This window comes from Vulpes vulpes, chromosome 3 (genome assembly GCF_048418805.1).
Source record: "Vulpes vulpes isolate BD-2025 chromosome 3, VulVul3, whole genome shotgun sequence".
Lineage (NCBI taxonomy): Eukaryota > Metazoa > Chordata > Mammalia > Carnivora > Canidae > Vulpes > Vulpes vulpes.
In genome coordinates, this window is record NC_132782.1 from 112,178,077 (window position 1) to 112,198,639 (window position 20,563).

A 20,563-nucleotide genomic window follows, 5' to 3' on the forward strand; every position below is an offset into this window, starting at 1 on the left:
TTTATTTATTTACTCATGATAGACAGAGAGAGAGAGAGAGAGAGAGAGAGAGAGGCAGAGACACAGGCAGAGGGAGAAGCAGGCTCCGTGCTAGGAGCCTGATGCGGGACTCGATCCCGGGACTCCAAGTTGGTGCCCTGGGCCAAAGGCAGGTGCCAAACCGCTGAGCCACTCAGGGATCCCCCTTCTTTTAATAGTTCTTATACCACTTCTTTATTTTTAAAAAATTTATTTATTTATTTATTTATTTATTTATTTATTTATTTATTTGATAGAGAGTATGAGCAGGGGGAAGGGCAGAAGGAAACCAGGTTCCCTACTAAGCAGGGAGCCCGATGCAGGACTCAATCGCAGGACCCCAGGATCATGACCTGAGCTGAAGGCAGACACTTAACTGACTGAGCCACCCAGGCACCCCTACCTCTTCTCTACTTTAATGAAGTTAAGAAAGAGCTTTCTGTTGCCTGTCCATTCCTTTTCTCTAGTAAGGAAGGATCTAGATCTTCACTGTTCAGTACAGTAACAACTGGCCACACATAGCTCTTGAAAATGTAAGTTACAGTGAAAAAAAAAATTAGAAATCCATCTCTTCACTCAAAGTAGCCACATTTCAGTGCTCAGGAGCCACGTGTAGCTAGTGGCCACTGCACTCAGAGGTCTGGCACATTTCCATCATGGTGGAAAGTTCTTTTGGATACTGGTTTGGTCCCTGGGGCCCTCTGTCCCTTCTTAGTGTAAGTGGCAGGCACACTGGCCTATGTCTGCAGCACACGAGGACTTTGTTGACCAGCGGTAATGGAGTTGTTACCTCTCAGCTTATTGACTTGCAATTTGAAAAGCTCTGTTTGGGCAGCCCTGGTGGCGCAGCAGTTTAGCGCCACCTGCAGCCCTGGGTGTGTTCCTGAAGACCCGGGATGGAGTCCTGCATCAGGTTCCCTGCATGGGGCCTGCTTCTCCCTCTGCCTGTGTCTCTGCTTCTCTCTCTCTCTCTCTCTCTCTCTCTCTCTCTCTCTCTCTCTGTCTCTATGAATGAGTGAATGAATGAATGAATGAATGAATAAATAAATAAATAAATCTTAAGAAAAAAAAAAGAAAAGCTCTGTGTTCCTTGTATTTACTTCTCTCTTGTGTTTTTCCACTTCAATGTGATTTTGTGGGGCCTAGCACTGCCACCTTCCCTGAGTCTGATTTGGTTGACTTTTTTCCAGCAACTTGTCTTTCATCCTTGAGCTTAAGCTCCTCCCCTGAGTTGTTTTTTTTAAATTAGTCTCCATAATTCCATTTCTTTATTAAATTTATATTTATGATGTATTCTTGGTTCAGTGGTATTTTATGTTAAGTATAACTTTGCCCTATTTATTATATTTCTTTCTTATTTTTAACAGAACACAGTTTGTAGTTGGTGTTAATTTAATACTTTCAGTTTTCCTTTTATAAATGGTGGTATATTTATTCAGTGGGAAACTTCATAGTATTGCCGATAAATGAGTGTAGTTCATGCACTTTGATAGGGATGAATTTCAAACATAATGTTGAGCCAGAAAAAAGCAACTTTCAGAAAAATACTTGTAAAATGTCACTTATTTAAATTTTAAAAAACTCAGTTAATGCTGCATAGACAATGTTAATGCTGCATAAACAATAGAAACAGATTTCTATTGTTTAGCTTTATACCATATAGCAACCTGGCACTGAGAATAGTTACGTGCTCTGTTAGGAGAGAAGGAAAATCCACAGGGCACCTGAACAAGGCAAGCAACCTTTGATTTCTTAGACTGGTGGGACCCTAAGTGCTCAACATATTTCTCCTTACATATTTCTGTATCTAAAATATTTTGTAATAAATTTAAACATTCATGCTTATTTTAAAGATAAACAACAAATATCTAATATATAAAATGAATGTTTTTCGTAATCCTATTTTCCTATCAATATTTTGGCATATTTGGTGTGTTTTATTTTTTAAAGATTTTATTTATTTGAGAGAGAGAGAAAACAAGTCGGGGAGGGGCAGAGGGAGAAGCAGACTCCCTGCTGAGCTAAGAGCCTGACACAGGGCTCCATCCCAGAACCCCAGAATCATGACCTGAGCTGAAGGCAGATACTTCACTGACTGAGCCACCCAGGTGCCCCATGTTTCTTTTAATTAATTAATTAATTTTTTTCATCTTTATTGAGGTATAATATGACAAATAGAAAATGATGAGATACTTAAGGTGTATATTGTGTTCTTTATTGTGTATATGTGTAAGAACATTTAGGTTCTACGCCCTTAGCTGTTTCAGTTAGACCACACAGTGTTGTGACTGTAGTAGCCACATTTTACATTTGGCCCTCAGGCTGTGCTTCTGTGTTTTTACCCTAGTGTTATTCAGATTAACTCTTTCTTTTTTTCTTGTGATCTTAGCTGCTGCTTCTCCTGTCTTCATCTCCAAGCACTCTGCTGTAAGGTTTGGGACCAGCACCTCTGCTGGGCAGTTACCTGCTTGCTGAAATGTGTGGAACCTTCCTTCCTGGGCAGTCTGAATTCACTTCCCATCTCTCCCTCAGGTTCTGTTGCAGACCTCCACTTTCCAGCCCCAGACAGGTGACTTCTGAAGACTCCTCCACCCTCTTTTGTAAAGGAGGGGTTGTTGATTGTCACCCCAGCTCTGTGTGCCCATGTGCCCCGTTTTGCATACTCTTCTCTCATAAGGGTACTCACTGTTCACTGCCTTGGTTTCGCTTTCAGTTTTGCTATTTCAAGAGTGGACAACATGGTTGTGATTTTCTGGAGGCGTTGGTTGCAGTCCTAGGTCATGCAGTGTGAAGTTGGTGTGGGAGAGCAGAGCACTCAGCCCCTTGGCAGTGTGGCCAGAGTGGCCCCATTCTGGCTTCTAACCCATACCTGGCCACAGTTTTAAAGTTATTAAAAACAGACCTCACAGAGTACCTAGATGGCTCAGTTAATTAAGCATCTGCCTTTGGCTCAGGTCATGATCCCGGGGTTCTGGAATGGAGTCCCAAGTCATGCTCCCTGCCCCACAGGAAGCCTGCTTCTCCCTCTGTCTCTGCCTCCCTCTTCTCTCCCTCTGTCTCTCATGAATTAATAAATAAAATCTTTAAGAACAGACTTCACAAACACAACTATGGATCTTCTGGAGAAGGTCTAAAAAGGAAGATTGCCTCCAGTGCTGAGCATTTCAGCAATGAAATGAGAGAAATCGGAGATGTCAAAGATGATACAGCTTCTTGATCAGTAAATAGAGGTTTTGGGTTTCTCAGCCATTATGGCTTGAGCAAGTCTGCCATGTTCTCTGTGGGAACAAGGACATGCAGTTTGGGAAACTGTTACAGTCGGTGCTCTAGTCAACATGCAAAAAACAGTCCTCAAGGGAGAGAAAATCTTTAACCTTGATGTAAGCAGCAGGCTGGCTTGAAAAGTGAGGAAAAGCATAGCCAGTGTGTGGTGGTCCTGGAAACGGGACACGGGGTCACGCCAGAAGCCGAGATCAACATTTCCACAAAGAAACAGGTGGCGAAGGCACCAATGTGGCCATTCCCAGGGAAGGGTAGTCAGGAACTGTAAGCATTGCGTGTTTTCCTTTGCATGGTGAGATGTTCCCAGGGGCAGTAGAGGGAGGCCAGCTCTGTTGCCCTTCTTCCCAGCTGAAGATGCTTACAGGAAGTGTCACTGTGGGTAGCCTGCCCCTGTGGCAGAAGGAAATGCCTCTGCAAATAAATCTACCCTGGATGAAAAGCAACAGCAGTGTTGAAGGCAGCCATGGAAGATGGAGCCTTCAGCTCTGTTGCTTCTGAGTGAGCAAGTGAGTGGCGGGCAAGGTGCCGGGGCAGCCACGCTGTGTGGCACCATGTGGAAGCATTGCCATGTGGAGGCATTGGTTGGCAGATGCAGAAGACAGCCTGGGAGTCACCTGGCTCTCTGGGATCACACTACTGTGGTCAGGGGTGCAAATTTGATGATCCGGGAGGTAGCTCATGAAGGTCACACTAGTATTTTGTTTTGTTTAATCTCTCCCAGACTTCTGAGCTCTTGCCATGTTGAGTTTTTTGGTTCTTCAAGGTTATTCAGCCTTGTTTCTTATTTATATATTTTCCTATCCTAACTCTAGCACGTTAGCTACTTCCAAACTTTTCTCTTTTTCTTTTTCTCTTCTACTTGCCACTCCCCACTCCTTACCTTGAATTTCCAAGGATGGTGTATTCCTTACAAGCTTTGTCTCCTCTGAATCTCAGAATGGTTGCATCTTGAAGTTCACATAGCTTGCTTTCTTTTCTATTTTTTTAACAGTTTTATTGATGTATGATTCACACCCTATACAATGCACCCCTCTGATGTACACAGTTCAGCAGTTTATCATATATTCACGGAGTTGTGCAACCATCACCACTAATTGTAGAGCATTTTCATCACCCCAGAAAGAAGCCCTGTATCTGCTAGCAATGGCTCCCTGTTCCCTCTTCCTTCAGGCCCCTGGCAACCACTCTTCTGCTTCCTGTCTCTATGGATTTGCCTGTTTGGATGTTTCACAGACACAGAGTTGTAGGTTCTGTGGCCTTTTGTGACTGGCTTCTCTCACTGAGCATCACAGAGCTTTACTTATGTTTTCAGTGTTTTCCCTTTGTTTGGTTTTCTCTGTCAGGTATTTAGCTGCCACCTCATTTATCTTCTTCCTGGAGTTTCTTTTCTGTCGGCTTTGTTCCGTACTTAAATCTTCAACTATTAATTTTTAAACCATTAGTTTAACCATTAAAATCTTAGAATTAACTATTATTTTTCAGTTGTCTGGGTTGAAGAATAGAGTCTGTGACCCTTCTTTCGCCTGCTGCAGACGTAACCTACATGCTCTCTCTGTCCGATGGCACTCTGCGGTACCCTCTGGTGAATAACCGTTGATCACTTGTTGCTGTTTCAGCCCCTTTTCGCCCTCTTGTTTCACAGTCTCTTCTGATTATTTAGACTCGCTTATACTTTATTCCAAGACAGTTATTATAGACTTTCATTTTTTGGGGTTGTTTTTTGAAACTCAGTGTAGAAAGCCTTGTCACTTGTGAACGTTCCGTCAGCAGAGAGACCTGAATCCATGTAGTTCTCTCTTGTAGATGTGTGTCATCACTTACTATCCTCACAGTTGCTGCCATCCTCCCACACCCTGATTTAATTTTTTGTGAACATTACTTCATGCCCTTCCTCGGTTTACTGAGTTACTCCTGAATGCCGCCAAGGACTCTCTATGGAGGAGCATCATCACTCCCTTTTTATGTATATTTAACTCTAATCCCCACAACAGCTCTGTGAAATGCTATTATTACTGAATTCCTAGTGTTTGCATTTTATAGATGAAGGAGCTGGAGTCTAGTATTTAAGTCACACTTTTCAACTACACTCAGTCTCTAAAGCCGGAATATGCTTTTCCCCTCTCCATTGCCTTAAACACTGCCCAGTGACTCACCCTCAGTAAGTACTCAGTAAATAGTCAATTTGTTGGGTAAGTAAATGAGCAAATGAATGAATGAGATAGTTCTTTATGGCTGTGTCAAATGTTTTCCTTAAAGAACTTGTTTCTGTAGCCTTTGTGAAGGTCTGTGTCATGAAGGTATAGTTCAGGAGTATTTTAGAGATAGAGGAGTGGGTCTCTGAGGTTTTCCCCACTGGGCTCTCTGGTACTAATGCTTGGCAACATACTATGTAAGGGGTAGGATTTAGTAAGGCTAGATACAAAAGTGAAGAAGACAGTAGGTGGGAATTTGGTCACTTAGTGCCTGGTCACTTGCATGTGGCTGTGATGGCAGCATATTTACTTCTTATTGATAGAGGGAAGGTAGGTACAGAAAAATACCCTGTTCTGGGAGCATAATGTAGAGCATGTGTGTGTGTGTTCTAAGAGTTTGTTTTATTAGCCTAAAGTTTTGGTCAAAACTAAGTTAAACAGGCATGGTACCCACCCTTTGTTTCTTTTACCTGCTTGAGTAGCATATTTTATTATTTGGCACTTCATTTTTTAAAAAGGAATTCAATTTTACCAACACCCATTTGCCATCAGAACTTGTGATTTATTGTCAAGTGTTGTGACAACCGGGATGAATCAGTCCTTGTGATTAGTGGTGCAGAAAGATTAGGAGCAGAAAGGACAGAGACCCATCCAGAGTGTTTTAACATTAACAAGGTGTAAGTGTTTTGTTTTGTTTTGTTTTCCCCACCAAAACTTCTGGTCTTCTTAAGCAGAAGCAAGAGATAATTATGAAATATTCTATCTATAATTTTGTAGAACCTGGTTATTTGATAGACAAAGTGCTCTTTTAGTATTTATTTTCCTTATTGACTGACTACATTTTATTTGTGTTTTTAAAAAGATTTTATTTGTTTGAGAGGGAGAGAGAAAAAGTATGAGCAGGTGGAGGGGCAGAGACCAAGAATCTGAAGCAAACTCCATGCTGAACTCCAGGCTTGACACAGGGCTGGATCTCATGACCCTGAGATCACTACCTGAGCTAAAACCAGGAGTCAGAGGCTTAACCGACTGAGCCACCCGGGTGCCCTGACTAACTACATTTTTGTTTAAAAAAGTTCTCATGCTTCTAGGCCATTGCAAAATGAAATGAAAAAAATACAATAAATGAAAAAAATGAATGAAAAAAAATGAATATGAAAAAAAATACAATACAAAGTGGAATAGCTTTTTAGAATGTTTATGAACTATGCCAAACTGATTGCCTCTCTTATGTTTATTGTTTCAAATCATTAGTGATGCAGGCTTCTAGGCATTTGTTGTGTTACACTCCTAACTCCCAAGGTTGTATCTCAAAACATCCTTTCCTTCCTGATTATTCTTTCTGCTGAGCTGACATTCAGGTCCTTAATCTGGGTAATGGAGGCTGTCTCACTCCAAAGCAAGCGCCACGCAGAAAAAGACCATGATAAAGAAAGAATGCTGGAATAGTCTGTCTTTTCCAAAATGGACTTTGGCATACACTCAAATTACACATAGTCCACCAAAACTAAGCACCAGTCTTATGCAAGCCGCAGTTTTCATCCTCAAAAAATTGATCATATGCTTAAGAATGTGAACCACATCAGTCTCCTTGGCACATGTAGCCACAGACTAGCCCCTCCATCAGGTGGGAGCATTTTTGGAACTGTGTCCCCCTTTTATAGCCTCTGTAAAGTTAAGCTGATGAAAAAAGATATCAATGCCACTGAAGTTTAAAATCAATTATCAAGAAGGAATATAAGAAATCTTATTAATCTCCTGTTTATACTTAACAAAATAAATCATTTAGCTGCCTTATTTTGACCTTCTGTTCCAAGAGAGTCATTCTTAACAGACTTGGACCCCAGGGTGTTGTGGTTACTCATTAAATCCTTATCTCTTATAAACTCTTTTGATTTGAGACTTTGATGAGGCTGGAACTCAGTCATCCAGCCTGGATACATTTCTGGGGTATTTCACACCAGGCTGCCTTACTTTATCAGGCCAGTGTCACTCTAGTTTTGGCAAAAGGTGTCACTTTAGATTTACTTTTCCACATGGAAACATGGATACTTAATTTGTTCACCAATTTTGCTTGTTATGGACACATATATACGTCTGACCTTGGGAACACTAGCAGCTTTGTGTTATCAGTACACATTGGTCATTAGGGGCTCCTTAAAGAAAAATTCACATTAGAAACAAATTTGGAACCATTGTTGATTTAACATTTCTACCAATGTTTTTGTACGTGGAACAGGAAGAAGACTCCCAGTGATAAGCAAGTCAGATACCCTCATTGACAGTAATAGTGAATGTTACGGAGTTTTTACTGTTGCCAGGCACTGTCATAAAGGCTTCCTGTGTGTTACTCATTCAATCTTTGTGTCAGCCTTATGGGGCAAGTCCTGTTCTTAGCCTTGTCCTACAGTGAAGTATCTTACTTCAGGTCATCCAGTGGAGAGGGGGTGGGGCCTGAACTTGAGGGCTCCTCTGCAGAATCCATGCCCTTTCCCATCTCTGCGTGGCCCGTCATAGAAGCATTGCTACCATCACTACATTTGGGGAGAGTGGGTTCCTGTTTCCGCCATGACTTCCTGACTCCTATGTCCCCTAACTCCCTTATCACCCACCGTGGCTGGCATTTCCACAGCCAGCCTGTCCTTTCCTTTCATGCCTGCTCCTTACCATCTCCCCTTGTACCCTCTGTTGATTCCAGCATGAAGACTCCCAGAGCTGGTCTACATGGTGCCTTGCACAGGCCCTTGCTCATCTCTGGCCATTCTTCCACATGCATTCTCTTTTCCAGCAATACTAAATTCATTTCCACCCCTTGACTATGCCAAAGGCTTTTCTGTGGGACCCGTTCATGAACTGTTATAGCAACACCCACAGCCTGATAGCAGCAGCTCCAGCACCTAGCCTGTTGGCTCTCACTGTGCTGACCCCTCTTCATCTTTCAATCCTCAGCTTGGAAGGCACCTCATCTAGGAGGCTTCCCTAACCCCCAAGTCTGTAAGGGGCTACCCTCTTGTGCTTCCCAGGGCACCCTTACTTCCTAGTCCTAGGATTTTGGACTCACAACTGCCCACTCTCTAGATCCTTCCTCAGGTGACCTCCCAATACAGGTGAGAATCATGGTTGCCTGTCCTATCACAGTATGTGGTAAACAGGAGGCACATGATAAGTGATGAATAAGCAGCAACTTGGTAGTCAAGTTGAGAGTATCAACAACAGACCTCAGGGATGTGCACCCCAAGGCAGCATCAGAGTTTGTGACTGCAGAGCTGGGCCCCTGTCACTTGCGTCCCCTGCTGGAGGGCACGCCTCTACTTTGAAGTACTAGCTCCAGCTTCATGCATGTGTATCTTGGGCTCGGTCTGTAGCTCTTTTGGTCTGCTGGCTCAGCCTTTTCCCTGCTTTAGTTGTCACACCTCCAGGAAAGGCCTCCTTCACTTGCTTGTCCACGTGTGGAGCCTCATGGGCAGGGGTAGGCGGGCAGAGAAGCAATTATCTGACCAAGGACTTCCAAGAGTAGAGCCTCTCTCGCTGCCCTGGCTCTGCCTTCCCTGGGGAGTCCTCACCCACCAGGAGCAGCAGCCTCAGGAAAGGGAGTCCCAAGCCACCGGCATCTTGTAGGGAATGCTATTCTGGGGTGATGGCCAGCTACAGACATAACTGAAAACCTTTCCCCACAGCAGTATCTCCTCACGCACTGCCTTCCTCCTTCTTCCTCCTGGTCCCCTGGATGGCCCTCTGCGGCAGCACAGTGTGCCAGCCGGAGCCTTCCCCACTCACTACCAGGAGACCTACAAGCTGTCTGCTGTGTTATCAGGGGAAGAGCCCATTGGAGCAGCTCCAGGAAATGGGCCTTTCCACGCACTTCTTTGACACAGCCAGAGATAAGCCTACTAGCATGGAGACTCTGGAACGGGAAGTAGGGCTTTTCTCTGGTTAGCCCACAAAGGTTGCATTCTTTGACTCTCCCAAGGCAGAATGGCAGTGAGTTCAGTGTCATCTGTGTCAGAATGTGAGGAATTCACACATAGGTGTTTTTACTCCTTGTCATCTTCCACTTCATGCTTCCATATCAAGTTGGTACATGTACCTGATTGTGACTGGGATTGATTCAGTATATTGATTGTGTATTTGTGTTGAAGAAAAAAAAAACATGGAAGTTCAGGACCTTAGTTAAGAGTGAGTATTTCTCGGTCTCCTTTAGGGTAAATTAATGTCCAGAGTTACTTATCTGAGTCTTTTGATTCCCATCTATGGTTTGACTGTGCTCTAGGATCTCTCTAGGCAACTTAAAACACACACTATATAGTATTTTTATGAGAAGAAAGGGAAATGAGGAGAGACTAAAGAAATGGTTGCATAACTATAAAATGATAAAGTATAATTAAGTAATCCCTAGGTTGTTTAATTTTTTCTAAAGTATTCTCAGTCCCCAACATGGAGCTCAAACTCATGACCCTGAGATCAAGAGTCACATGCTCTACCATCTGAGCCAGCCAGGGGCCCTCCCCCTGCCTACTTTAATTAATTTTAAAGCATTTATTAAAATGTACTAAACGTAAGCACCCATGTGAGTTTAGGAGTGTAGACCCCTCCCCTCAAATGTTTCCATGATGCCTTTTCATTACCACCTTCTGCTAGAGCTTCAACTCTCCAAGACAGGGACTTTGTTTTGTTATTCTCTAGGTATAGCCAACCCCAGGCCTAAAACAAATGTTTATTGAACAAATTACATTGCCACTCCCCTCAACAAGTTTGTAGTCTGGTTAAATTTCAGTAAGGGCTAACAGTGGATTCTTTTAAATAAGATTTGCTTCCTTTCCAGAAATTGCTTGAAAACTGCTGCTTAGTATTTCCCAGCAGATAATTCTTTCTGAGGACCTGGAGCAGAGACCTACCTGCTTATTAGAGCTACCTAATAGTGTAGCATATGTTAGCATGTTATTTCAGTCTTTAATGAGAATTATAAAGATGTCGATTATTTGTCCATCTAACTAACTTTTTTTTTTTTAAGATCTTATTTTTATTTATGAGAGAGAGAGAGAGCAGGGGGAAGGGCAGAGGCAGAGGGAGAAACAGACTCCCTGCTGAGTGTTGAGTGCAACAGACACAGGGCTTGATCCCTGGACCCTGAGATCCCCAGACCGTGAGATCATGACCTGAGCTGAAACCAAGAGTCAGATGCTTAACTGACTGGGCCACCCAGGTGCCCCTCCCCCACTTCTTTAACTGAAGATTTTGTGAGAGAATAAAATTCTCATAGCCTACAGCTTGACTAGAGCTGCATGTTCTTACTGTGAATGTTTAGATCCAACCGAAAACTGATACTTGACCATCTGAATGAAGGGAGGTTTTAATTACTCCTGTCAGTACACGTTATGCGTAACAGTCTCGCTTTTCATAGGAGGTTTGCAATCCTGACATAGGTAAAATGATCCATATTCTAAATCACCCTTACATATAGACTGATCTAGCAAAATAAACCCAAGAATGTCTGGGGTCAGCCATCAGTCTGTTAGGTTGCTGGCACAAATCGGTCATGTGACCCTTTCACGGAGGAACTATTTATGCTCATTTCAGACCCCCAAGGTAAAACAAGCAGCCAAAGTTCAAAGAAAACATGATATAAGTTAATGGTGTGTCTTGGAAGCAAACATTCTTCCTGAGCCTGCACGTCTCTGAAAACATCATGGAAGTCAGTAGTAAAATATGACATTCATATTTTCACTTTACTCTCCACTTTTCAGGAGCGTGTCCTGCACATAGAGAGCAAGATCGAGCTGCATTTCAACCACCGGTGGTTTCCATCTGTGCTGATTGTAATTTTTATCCATAGGTTTGAAGACATACCTGATAGCGGGTCAGAGAGCGAAGGAGTCTCATTGCAGCTGTACAGAGGCCTTGCTTTCAGGCTTTGAGGTCATTGACGGCTCACGGGTGTCCTCAGGTCCTAGGGGACAGGGGACAGCATCACCAGGCAGTGTCAGTGACTTGGCGCAGACTGTCAAAACCTTTGATAACCTTAAGGTTAGTTTTTTTTTTTCTACTTTTAAAATTTTATATTAATTCTGCAGTAGAACATGTGAAATAATAAGCAGCCTTTGGGTCTGTGGCAGACAACTTGGAATGCCCTTCAATTTGGTTTTTGCGATTTTTAAATTTAGTATAAAGTCACCAGCATTTTGCATTTTTTAACATCTTTGTTTTGACCTATTATGCACCTCCATTTTCTTTCTACACTGCATCAGTTTGCTTCTCACTCGAGCTATTGTTTTCTTGTTCTGAGACCTATGCTGTCTTTTGGGGTTTCAGAAAGTTAATGATAAGTGATAGTAAAGTAATTCTCACAACTTGCTTGGAGAGGTAGTTGGTATCTTATTTCAGAGACCATTTTCTCAAGTGCTCCTACGTCTCTTGAAATCTAATGTCTTACAATTATTTTCAATTTTGTTGGTGTGGGTGAATCTTATGGCAAAGCTCACAGCAAGAGTGCGGGCTTGCCAGGATCACTACAGTATTTCATTGTTGGAGCAGAGACCTCTTGGCGGCTGTCTACAACTACCCATTTCTGTACATAAACTGCCACAGGATTACATAGTGGACTGTGGGCATATGAAACCATTCTAGTTTATGAGCTGCTCCTCAGTTTTTACATGTGATTTCACTTCCTTCGCTGGTATCTCTTGTTTTTACTATTGAAATATTTGCTGTTTCCATTTTTTAAAAAAAAGAAAGAGAGGCACTCATAACAGTCCCCCTTCACTGTGTTGTGCTCTCAAATAATAAAATATGTTGGCCAGGATGATGGCCTGTTGTTACGGCTTTAATCCAGTATGTTCCTGTTTATCCACATTCATTCACAGCTTCGAAAGCCAGCTCTGCTGGTATTTAAATTCAACAGGATCATAACGTGGGCGTCCAGGTCATTTCCCTCCACCAGAATCCGTAATCCCTGTTGGCCAGTTACTTTATGTAATTACTGGGCTCAGGTTTATTAACAGCACTCGTGTATCATTTTCATTGTGTGCTTTGTTAATTTAGTGCAGGGTTTTTCAGCCTCAGCACTAGGAACATTTGGGGCCAGGTAACTTTGTGGTGGGAGCCTTCCTGTGCACTGTGGAGCAACATCTCTGGCCACCACCCACCAGATGCCAGGATCACCCTTTTCTCCCATTATGGTGACCAAAAAATGCCTCCAGACATAGCCCAGTGGCCCCTGAGGAGGGAGGGAGGGATGGTAAGATCCCCTCTGAGAACCCGTGAGCTAGGGTACTAGACCCGGTGCTTTCCATGTCCTCTGGCGCATGTGTGAACTGCTAATGTATCTGAAATTTCCTTACTACCCATGGCACTTTCAAGACAGCCTCTTTGCTTGGGGCAATGTTTTGCAGCAGTCAGGAAGAGGAGCTCATGGGCTTCATGGGCTGTTCCTGAGCGTGGGCAGGAACAGTTGTAGGGGAAGAAGTTGAGAATGTAGTTTTCCAAATACAGCTTCATTATTTAGAGAGAAATTATTTCCTCCAGGCTTCAAACTGAGTTGTATTTAAGTAGAGAAATAGAGCTCAAATCCAAAAATAAATGATTTGTTGTGTTTGCCTGCCATGTTAGATTGTTACATATATGTGTGTTTCTATCCATTGCACATAACTTCCAATTTTAGTGACAGCGATTTGATGCTAAATTGACCTAAAAAAGTTTTCTCTTATCCCAAAAGAACATTTCTTGTTCTAGTTATATGTGTATATTTATAGATACAAATATATTTATCTTTATTTTTAAAATCTGGTAGACAGAAGCTATTTAGTGTATTCTGTTGTCATGTATAAATTTTCCAAATAATCATCACAAGTTTTCTGAAAATTTTGTGATCTATTAAATTAACTGTGTCTGCCAAAAGGAATTTCAGAAGGAGAAAAAAGATCTTTGTGGCCCTTCCAGGAGGGAAGCATGAGCTGGATCTTGAAGTATAATTTCTGGGCTACTTTCATGTGCTGAGGAGGGGATTACAGGACATCTGAGATGAGGACTGCCCCCGCAGTTAGCATGGGAGGATGGAGAGGTAGACAGCGCAGTCTCCACTCCAGACTTTGCTGCTCTGGGAAGTCGTGCACGGTCTGGCCCCTCCGCTCCTAGTTCTGTAGGGTCAGGCAAGAGTAGGCATCTGTGAGTGCCTTGCAAATTGTAAGCCTTGGTAGCTGGGTGAGTCCTTAGGAGCTATCATCAAGCCTGAAAGAAAACTGAGGTCCATTTCAAGGATTATATACATTGTAATCTAACGAGTTTTTGCACAACAGAAAAAATACTAGCCACCTGCTCATCAGTTTTTGGGGCAGACTTATCCTGTGTGCTTGTCAGTACCTCATGCATGTCATTGGTTTGTTACGTCGTCTGCACTACAGTTGGTTTTTCTATTTAGCTAGAAGCGCTGGCTGGTTTCTCCTAATCCTTTGCCAGTGTCTGGTGACCCTCCCTGTGAAAGAGTGACTTTCCTTTGTGGCTACTGCCACCTCATCCAGTGAGAGGTTGCTCCGTGTGGATTTCTATCACCGACTCTACACCTCTGCACAGCATGGGAAGCCCTAGCTCGTTGAAGGGGTTTGTGTTAGGCAGTGCCCCTTGAAAGTACGTTCCCTTGAGCACTGGTTTCTCAGGTTGGAAATAGGTGGCAAGTATGGAAAAAGCATTCTGTGGTCAAGTAAACATGCAGAATTCTGGGCTACACACTACAGAAATGGCAAGTATGGAAAAAGCATTCTGTGGTCAAGTAAACATGCAGAATTCTGGGCTACACACTACTATGGCAGGACTTCTCAGAGCCTTTAGTGCACTAACATGCACATTAGGCCTCCAGAAAGGGATGTATTCTCAGGTTTTTGCGACCACAGACTTTTTTCTTCAAACCACATGTTTTGGGGGAATGATTGTCTAGTAGGAGGAGTTTATGGAGGAGCCAAGAAATTAAGGAAGGGTGTTGAGTGAATATTCCTCAAGTGAATGCGTGCATGTCTTGGTCCTGTTGGTTTCTGTCACCTGTAGCACACCTCACTGTCACTCTCCCTCGGAGCTTCCTTCCTTGCCCTATTCAGTGTCATTGGAGTTGCCTGAGGCTCCATTAGCTAATGGTTCTGTCTCCCCATCTCCAAATCCTCGGTCCATTCAGCTATAACATACACTTTTAACTTGTTTCTTATGCGGCTTCCTGTGAGCTCTTTGAATGCAGGTAGTACCCGTATGTGAAATAACTTATGTTTTTCCCAAGTGTACAGCCTGGCATGTGGTAGATAATTATAACTTTCTTTTGACTTAAGTTTTTTTTTAATTCGTGAATGATACCCAGAGAACTGTAGCTCTGTAGAGCGAGGCCAAGAAGCCCAGGCAGACCTGAATAGAAGCATTTGGTTTCTACTCCTAGTGCACATGTCCCTAGTGCACATGTCCCATGTGAGTTGCCTCCCAGTTCATAGCTAGAGGATTTTTACCTAATATTTCACAAAATACTCTGAGTGCTGTAATGACCTACCAAGAAACAGTAGTGATGTTAAAGGATAAAGGGTTTGGCGATGAGGTCATAGGTCCGAGATACCCCTTCCCACACCTACACCTTGGCTTCTTGAGTAACTGGCAGTGAAAGTTTCTCATCCGGAAGGCCCTGGATAGCGTAATGGGGAAAGAAGGGTACTACCAGCACCATGGCATTCAGCTTTCTGAGCCTAAGCTTGCAAAAATACCACTAGGGTTGGACTGGGGGAAGGAGGAATCAAGAGGGGAGCCAGGGAAGGGGACAAGGACTTTATATATCAGTGTCATGGGAGACAGTTTGTGTACCATGGAAAGGGCCAGAATTTACAGTCAAAGATCCTTCTCAAAGCCTTGGCTTTGGGACTGTGAGCAAATCCGTCTATTTGGCCACGATGAGACATGATGACGACCACAATCTCCCAGGGCTGCTGTGAAGATCAGGTTAAGTAATGCCCATGAATGTTAGGTTTGGAGTAGAAGCTCAGTTAACACCAGACGCACATTTATTCATTCCATGTGGAGAAATGGACACTGACTGTGGGAGGAGTGAGGAAGGACAGGAGGAGACAGATGCTGCTTTGATTTGCCCACAAGGAGTCACTGTCTCAGGAAGGTCTTGCCTTCTCTATTTGTTCTGATGAGAGGGTGGTTCTTCAGTTTTTGCTGGAGGGGATATAACTACATCACAAATGTGACACTGGAGTATGAGCACCTTGGCCCCTTGAGTGTGACCTCAGTTTTGGATGTCTGTTGCTCCTTTTCCACGAACACTGTGGATGATGGATGGATTGAGACTATGTATGCCAATAAAAATAGCTGTCTAGCATCTTTGTGAAGAGAAAGGATACGAAAACCTAAGATGTGGATTTTTGTTTGTTTGTTTAATCACATTAGTCCTAACCAGTAAACTGTGTGAGCTGTGAAAGCATCTTAGTTCATCTCTAAAGGACCTCATTGGAAAGACACCTGCTTGGCTAGTCTTTGTGAATTTAACCTTAATCTATTATTCAGAACCCTGGGGCTGCCCACTCATAGGGCATTTCTACATGTTTACAGTCAGTAATGAGGCTGATGATGTGGATTTGCCCACATGGGGGTAATTCAAGGAGGATCTGTTACATCTTCAAAAGGGTAATACTTTTCCTTTGAAGTTGGTAGCCCCAGGGACCATCCTTCTTTGGCAGTCCCTGTGACTTTTTTTTTTCCCCTGTGACTTTTTAAATGATTCTAAGTAAATGGCCACTTCTTTTCTCTCTCTATTATTTGTGTGTAAAATCACTATAAGCAGACTCTGTGGGCTCGATGTGAGGAGGCAGCTAGCCTTTTAGTATTTCAGAAATGGAAAAGATGGTAAATATCTATCTATAGTTTAGATACTAAGTATTTCTTATAAATGGTGGTTGAATTGGTAGTGGTGATGGTTGCACAATTCTGTGAATACACTAAAAGCCACAGGATTATATATACTCAAGATGGGTTAATTGTACGGTATGTGAATTCTATCTTGATTAAGCTGTTATAAAAATGAATAGTAGAGTGACTGCTAGCTCTGAAATGTGAATGTAAAGTTAGTTAAAAAAAAAAAAAAAGACTTTCAGGTTTTATCTGTATTTCCAGTCATGTGTGTTTTCTTCAGCCAGGAGAAAGCCTGTACCCTGGAAATCAACATCTTCTCCTTACAGAAGAGTTCTAGCTGATGGAGGTAGAGGAGTGAGGGGGAAAGAACCAACACTAGAACACCACAGTAGTATTTGCTGCTGGCAGGGTCCCTCAGTGAGTTCTAAAATTAGTGGCTAAAGGGATCCCTGGGTGGCGCAGCGGTTTAGCGCCTGCCTTTGGCCCAGGGCGCGATCCTGGAGACCCGGGATCGAATCCCACGTCGGGCTCCCAGTGCATGGAGCCTGCTTCTCCCTCTGCCTGTGTCTCTGCCTCTCTCTCTCTCTCTCTCTCTGTGTGTGTGTGTGACTATCATAAATAAATAAAATAAATAAATAAATAAATAAAATAAAATAAAATAAAATAAAATTAGTGGCTAAAAGTTTAAGGAGAAACAAGATATTTGCACAGGCTCCAAGCATCTCCCTCCCCCACCGATATTTACTGATTACAAAAAGAAGAATAGTAACTCCACAGTGGAAAACCTGGTAGGCTCCGCCTCACTGAATAATGAAGGCTGACATCATAACAAAGATTCGAAGATTTGCAGTGCCCTGTCTGCGCCCCTCCCCCACCACGTGATGTGCTGACAAAGGCACATCACATCACCTCTGTAGGGTTCTTCTCCCAAATCCTAACCCTTGTCCAACTTGTGAGAAAGCATCAGACAGTGCAGATCCAAGGCCAGTCTACAAAACATTCTGATGCCTGACCAGGACACTGCAACAGTGACAAGTCATCAAAGACAAGAAAAGACCGGGGACCTGCCACAGACTGGAGGAGACAAGGAGCCGCTAAATGCAGCATAGGATCCTGGTACAGAAGAAGGTCGTTCGGGAAAAAGCTGGGAAGTCAGAGTCAAGCCTGTAGCATAGTTTGTGCACTGTGCCAGTCTTGATGGCCATGCTGTGGTTGCTGACGTTCAGGGACACCAGAGAAAGACACATGGCAACTCTCTTTTTTTTTTTTTTTAATATTTTTTTAAAAAATTTTTTATTTATGATAGTCACAGAGAGAGAGAGAGGCAGAGACATAGGCAGAGGGAGAAGCAGGCTCCATGCACCGGGAGCCCGACGTGGGACTCGATCCTGGGTCTCCAGGATCGCGCCCTGGGCCAAAGGCAGGTGCCAAACCGCTGCACCACCCAGGGATCCCCTATGGCAACTCTCTTAACTGTCTTTCCTGCTCTCCATAAGTCTAAGCTGTTTTACAATTTAAATGTTTAATATATATGTATTAACTATTTTACTTAGATTATTTTAATCATACTATATAAGTGAAAGCATATAATATTGATTGTATCTCTATTTATTACATATGAATTGACATAAGAAGATATGTCCAGCATCATTTCACTGGCACCAGCAGGTAGTGAAGTATTACATGTCAATGAAACTTCCCAAAATACCAAATATTTTCTCATTTTTTACTTCCTGATGGAATATTTCCACAGAAATATTTCTGCCTTATCATCCTCTGTTATTAGACTAGTGGTCATTTAGGGCTCGGGAATCAAGCAGGGTTCTGCTACTCCATACTCTGTGACTCTGAGATCTTGGGTCTGATTTTTATAGGTGTTTTTTGTTGTTGTTGCTGTTGTTTTGCCTCCCGTACTCTCAGACTCTGCACTTTCTGTTCTTAAAGCTTTGGGGATAGCTTTCTTTTTCTGTAACAATTTCTGCTCTTTTTCTCTAGTATTTTGATTGCAGAAATCGTCTACTTGGAAGTGTTCATGCTCATGCTAGCCCACTAATGTAAACAATGACACGCTGGCCCCTTAAGGGCAGCAGAAGCCAGGCTGACTGAGGCCCCTCAGTACAGGCAGTTCCTGTTCACTCCGAGATGTCACATGCATGGATGGGGTCCAGGGGACTGCTGCCTGGGCTTGAGCTTCCCTGTGTCACACTGTGACTGTGTGACTCTGGGCAAGTCCTTTCTCTTCTCTGCCTGTTTCATCTGTGTGGAACAGAGTGAATCATAGCATCTGCTTCTGGGTGCTTCTGGTGACCTCAGGCAGGGAGTGGAGAAACCCGGATGGGCCTCAGTAGGTCCATTTGTTGTTTCTGGGTGCCACACTCAGCCTGAGCTTTGAGTTTGGGAGCGAGGGTTGCTTCTCTTAGTCATAGGACAGCTTACCAAATAGTCACGTTCCACAGACTAAACAGGCTAAGCCCGGGCTTTTCTGATGTTTCCTCTTCATTTCTCAGAAAAGAGGTTTCCCTGCTCTCTTCCTTGACAGTTATGAAAAAGGACAGCTGTTGACTTAGAAATGATTTATCTTGTGAAGAGAAATAGCCTTGAAGAAAAACCTATTTCATAGCTCTATGCCATGTATTTCGAATAGAATGTTGGGTGTGTGTATTGAAATGTGTTACAAACAAATGCAAATGTACTCAAGTGTGTTAGAGAAATAGTTATAATCTTCCCTCCACATTGGAGGAAGGAGCAGAGATCATCTGGGAAAATGCAGAATTTGTTCTTGGGTGTTCTCCAAGGGATCTCGGGTTTCCCTGGCAACAGCCAGCACACTCTGAGGCCCCCTAGAGTACTGTTTGGGGGACCTTAGCTAGTCTTTAATTAATTAATTAATTAATTAATTAATGATAGTCACAGAGAGAGAGAGAGAGAGAGAGAGAGGCAGAGACATAGGCAGAGGGAGAAGCAGGCTCCATGCACCGGGAGCCCGACGTGGTATTCGATCCCGGGTCTCCAGGATCACGCCCTGGGCCAAAGGCAGGCGCTAAATCGCTGCGTCACCCAGGGATCCCGGACCTTAGCTAGTCTTAATAAAGCTTCCCTTGGTGCCCGGGAGGTGGTCATTACTGCTTGGGTTACTTTAGGGGAATGAGGCCCAGGCAGTCATAGTGCCAGGATGATTCCCTGGTCCTCCCTGTGTTAGGAAAGGAAGTCAGAGAGAGGCTACATGGTGGTCAGGGGCCAGGAGTCTGCAGGCGGACTCCCACTGCTGATGAAACTTTGTATCCTCCAAGCAGCCTCCTAGTGTGTTAGAAGGAACTGAGGTCAGGCACAGAGACTGTAGACACTGCATGGATAAGGACCTGGTTGCTGTTCATGGGTATGTCCCCAGCACACAGGCAATTCTCCAGCACAGCAGCCTGCTGTTAATGTAAGAGTGGTTTTATCTAACGTATTGGGCATGCCTCCCAAGACGGTGAGGTACCCCAGATAGTTCCTCAAGTCCAAAGTGCTCTTCTGGATCAGGGCTTCTCAGCAGGACAGTCAGATGTTTAATGGTGAGGGAAACATTTCACAGAGGTATCTGTTTATTTGGCAAAAACCAGTTTGCAAGATACTTTAACCCAGATTAAAATGAAACTGGAAAATAGTTTAAGTTTCTATGGGTAGTGGGGAGGGAAAGAAACCCACCTTCTGCTGCTTAGCGGGACCTTCCCAGTACAAAAGGGACATCAGAAGAGAACATCGAGATGTGAGGATGCCTCCATCAGGGCAGATGGACCCCTCTGAGATTTTTTTGTTTCATTTGTTTTTAATACTTAATCACTGAAATTTCCTCCCCAAAACAAAGTTGATGAGGATGATATAGAAGGACAAAAACCCACATTTTCAAAGCACAATGAAATGAACTTCTGGATCCATGTGCTGTGAGTTCCTGGAGCTGCTTTGCTACAGGAGGTCTTAGAGTCCATAGGTGGTTCTCCCACCTGCCCCTGGTGTACTCACTCCTGGGATGAAGCTTCTGTGGGGGTGCAGAGGGAGCAGTGAGTACTGTTCAGCTATTAGGGATCCCAGCCACAGTGCCTGCTCTCTGCTGCCTGACATGTGACTCTGATAAGCCCCCGAACCTCCCCGAGGACAGTCTCTGAGACCATTTATGAACATTATGTCTGTGCCTTTGCTCCCTGAGGCTCTTTTTTTTT

The 20,563-nt window shown here is 43.5% G+C and overlaps 1 protein-coding gene across 4 annotated transcripts in view; it reads left to right on the top strand.

Moving 5' to 3' along the window:
• The window catches only part of ADCY9 (adenylate cyclase 9), a 127,811-nt gene that overhangs the window by 78,992 nt on the left and 28,256 nt on the right, over positions 1 to 20,563 (top strand). For all 4 annotated transcript variants that reach the window (XM_072751369.1, XM_072751367.1, XM_072751368.1 and 1 more), the window contains one exon: positions 11,326 to 11,516. In XM_072751369.1, coding sequence (XP_072607470.1) covers positions 11,326 to 11,516 — 191 coding nt within the window. The remainder of the gene's footprint in view (positions 1 to 11,325; positions 11,517 to 20,563) is intronic.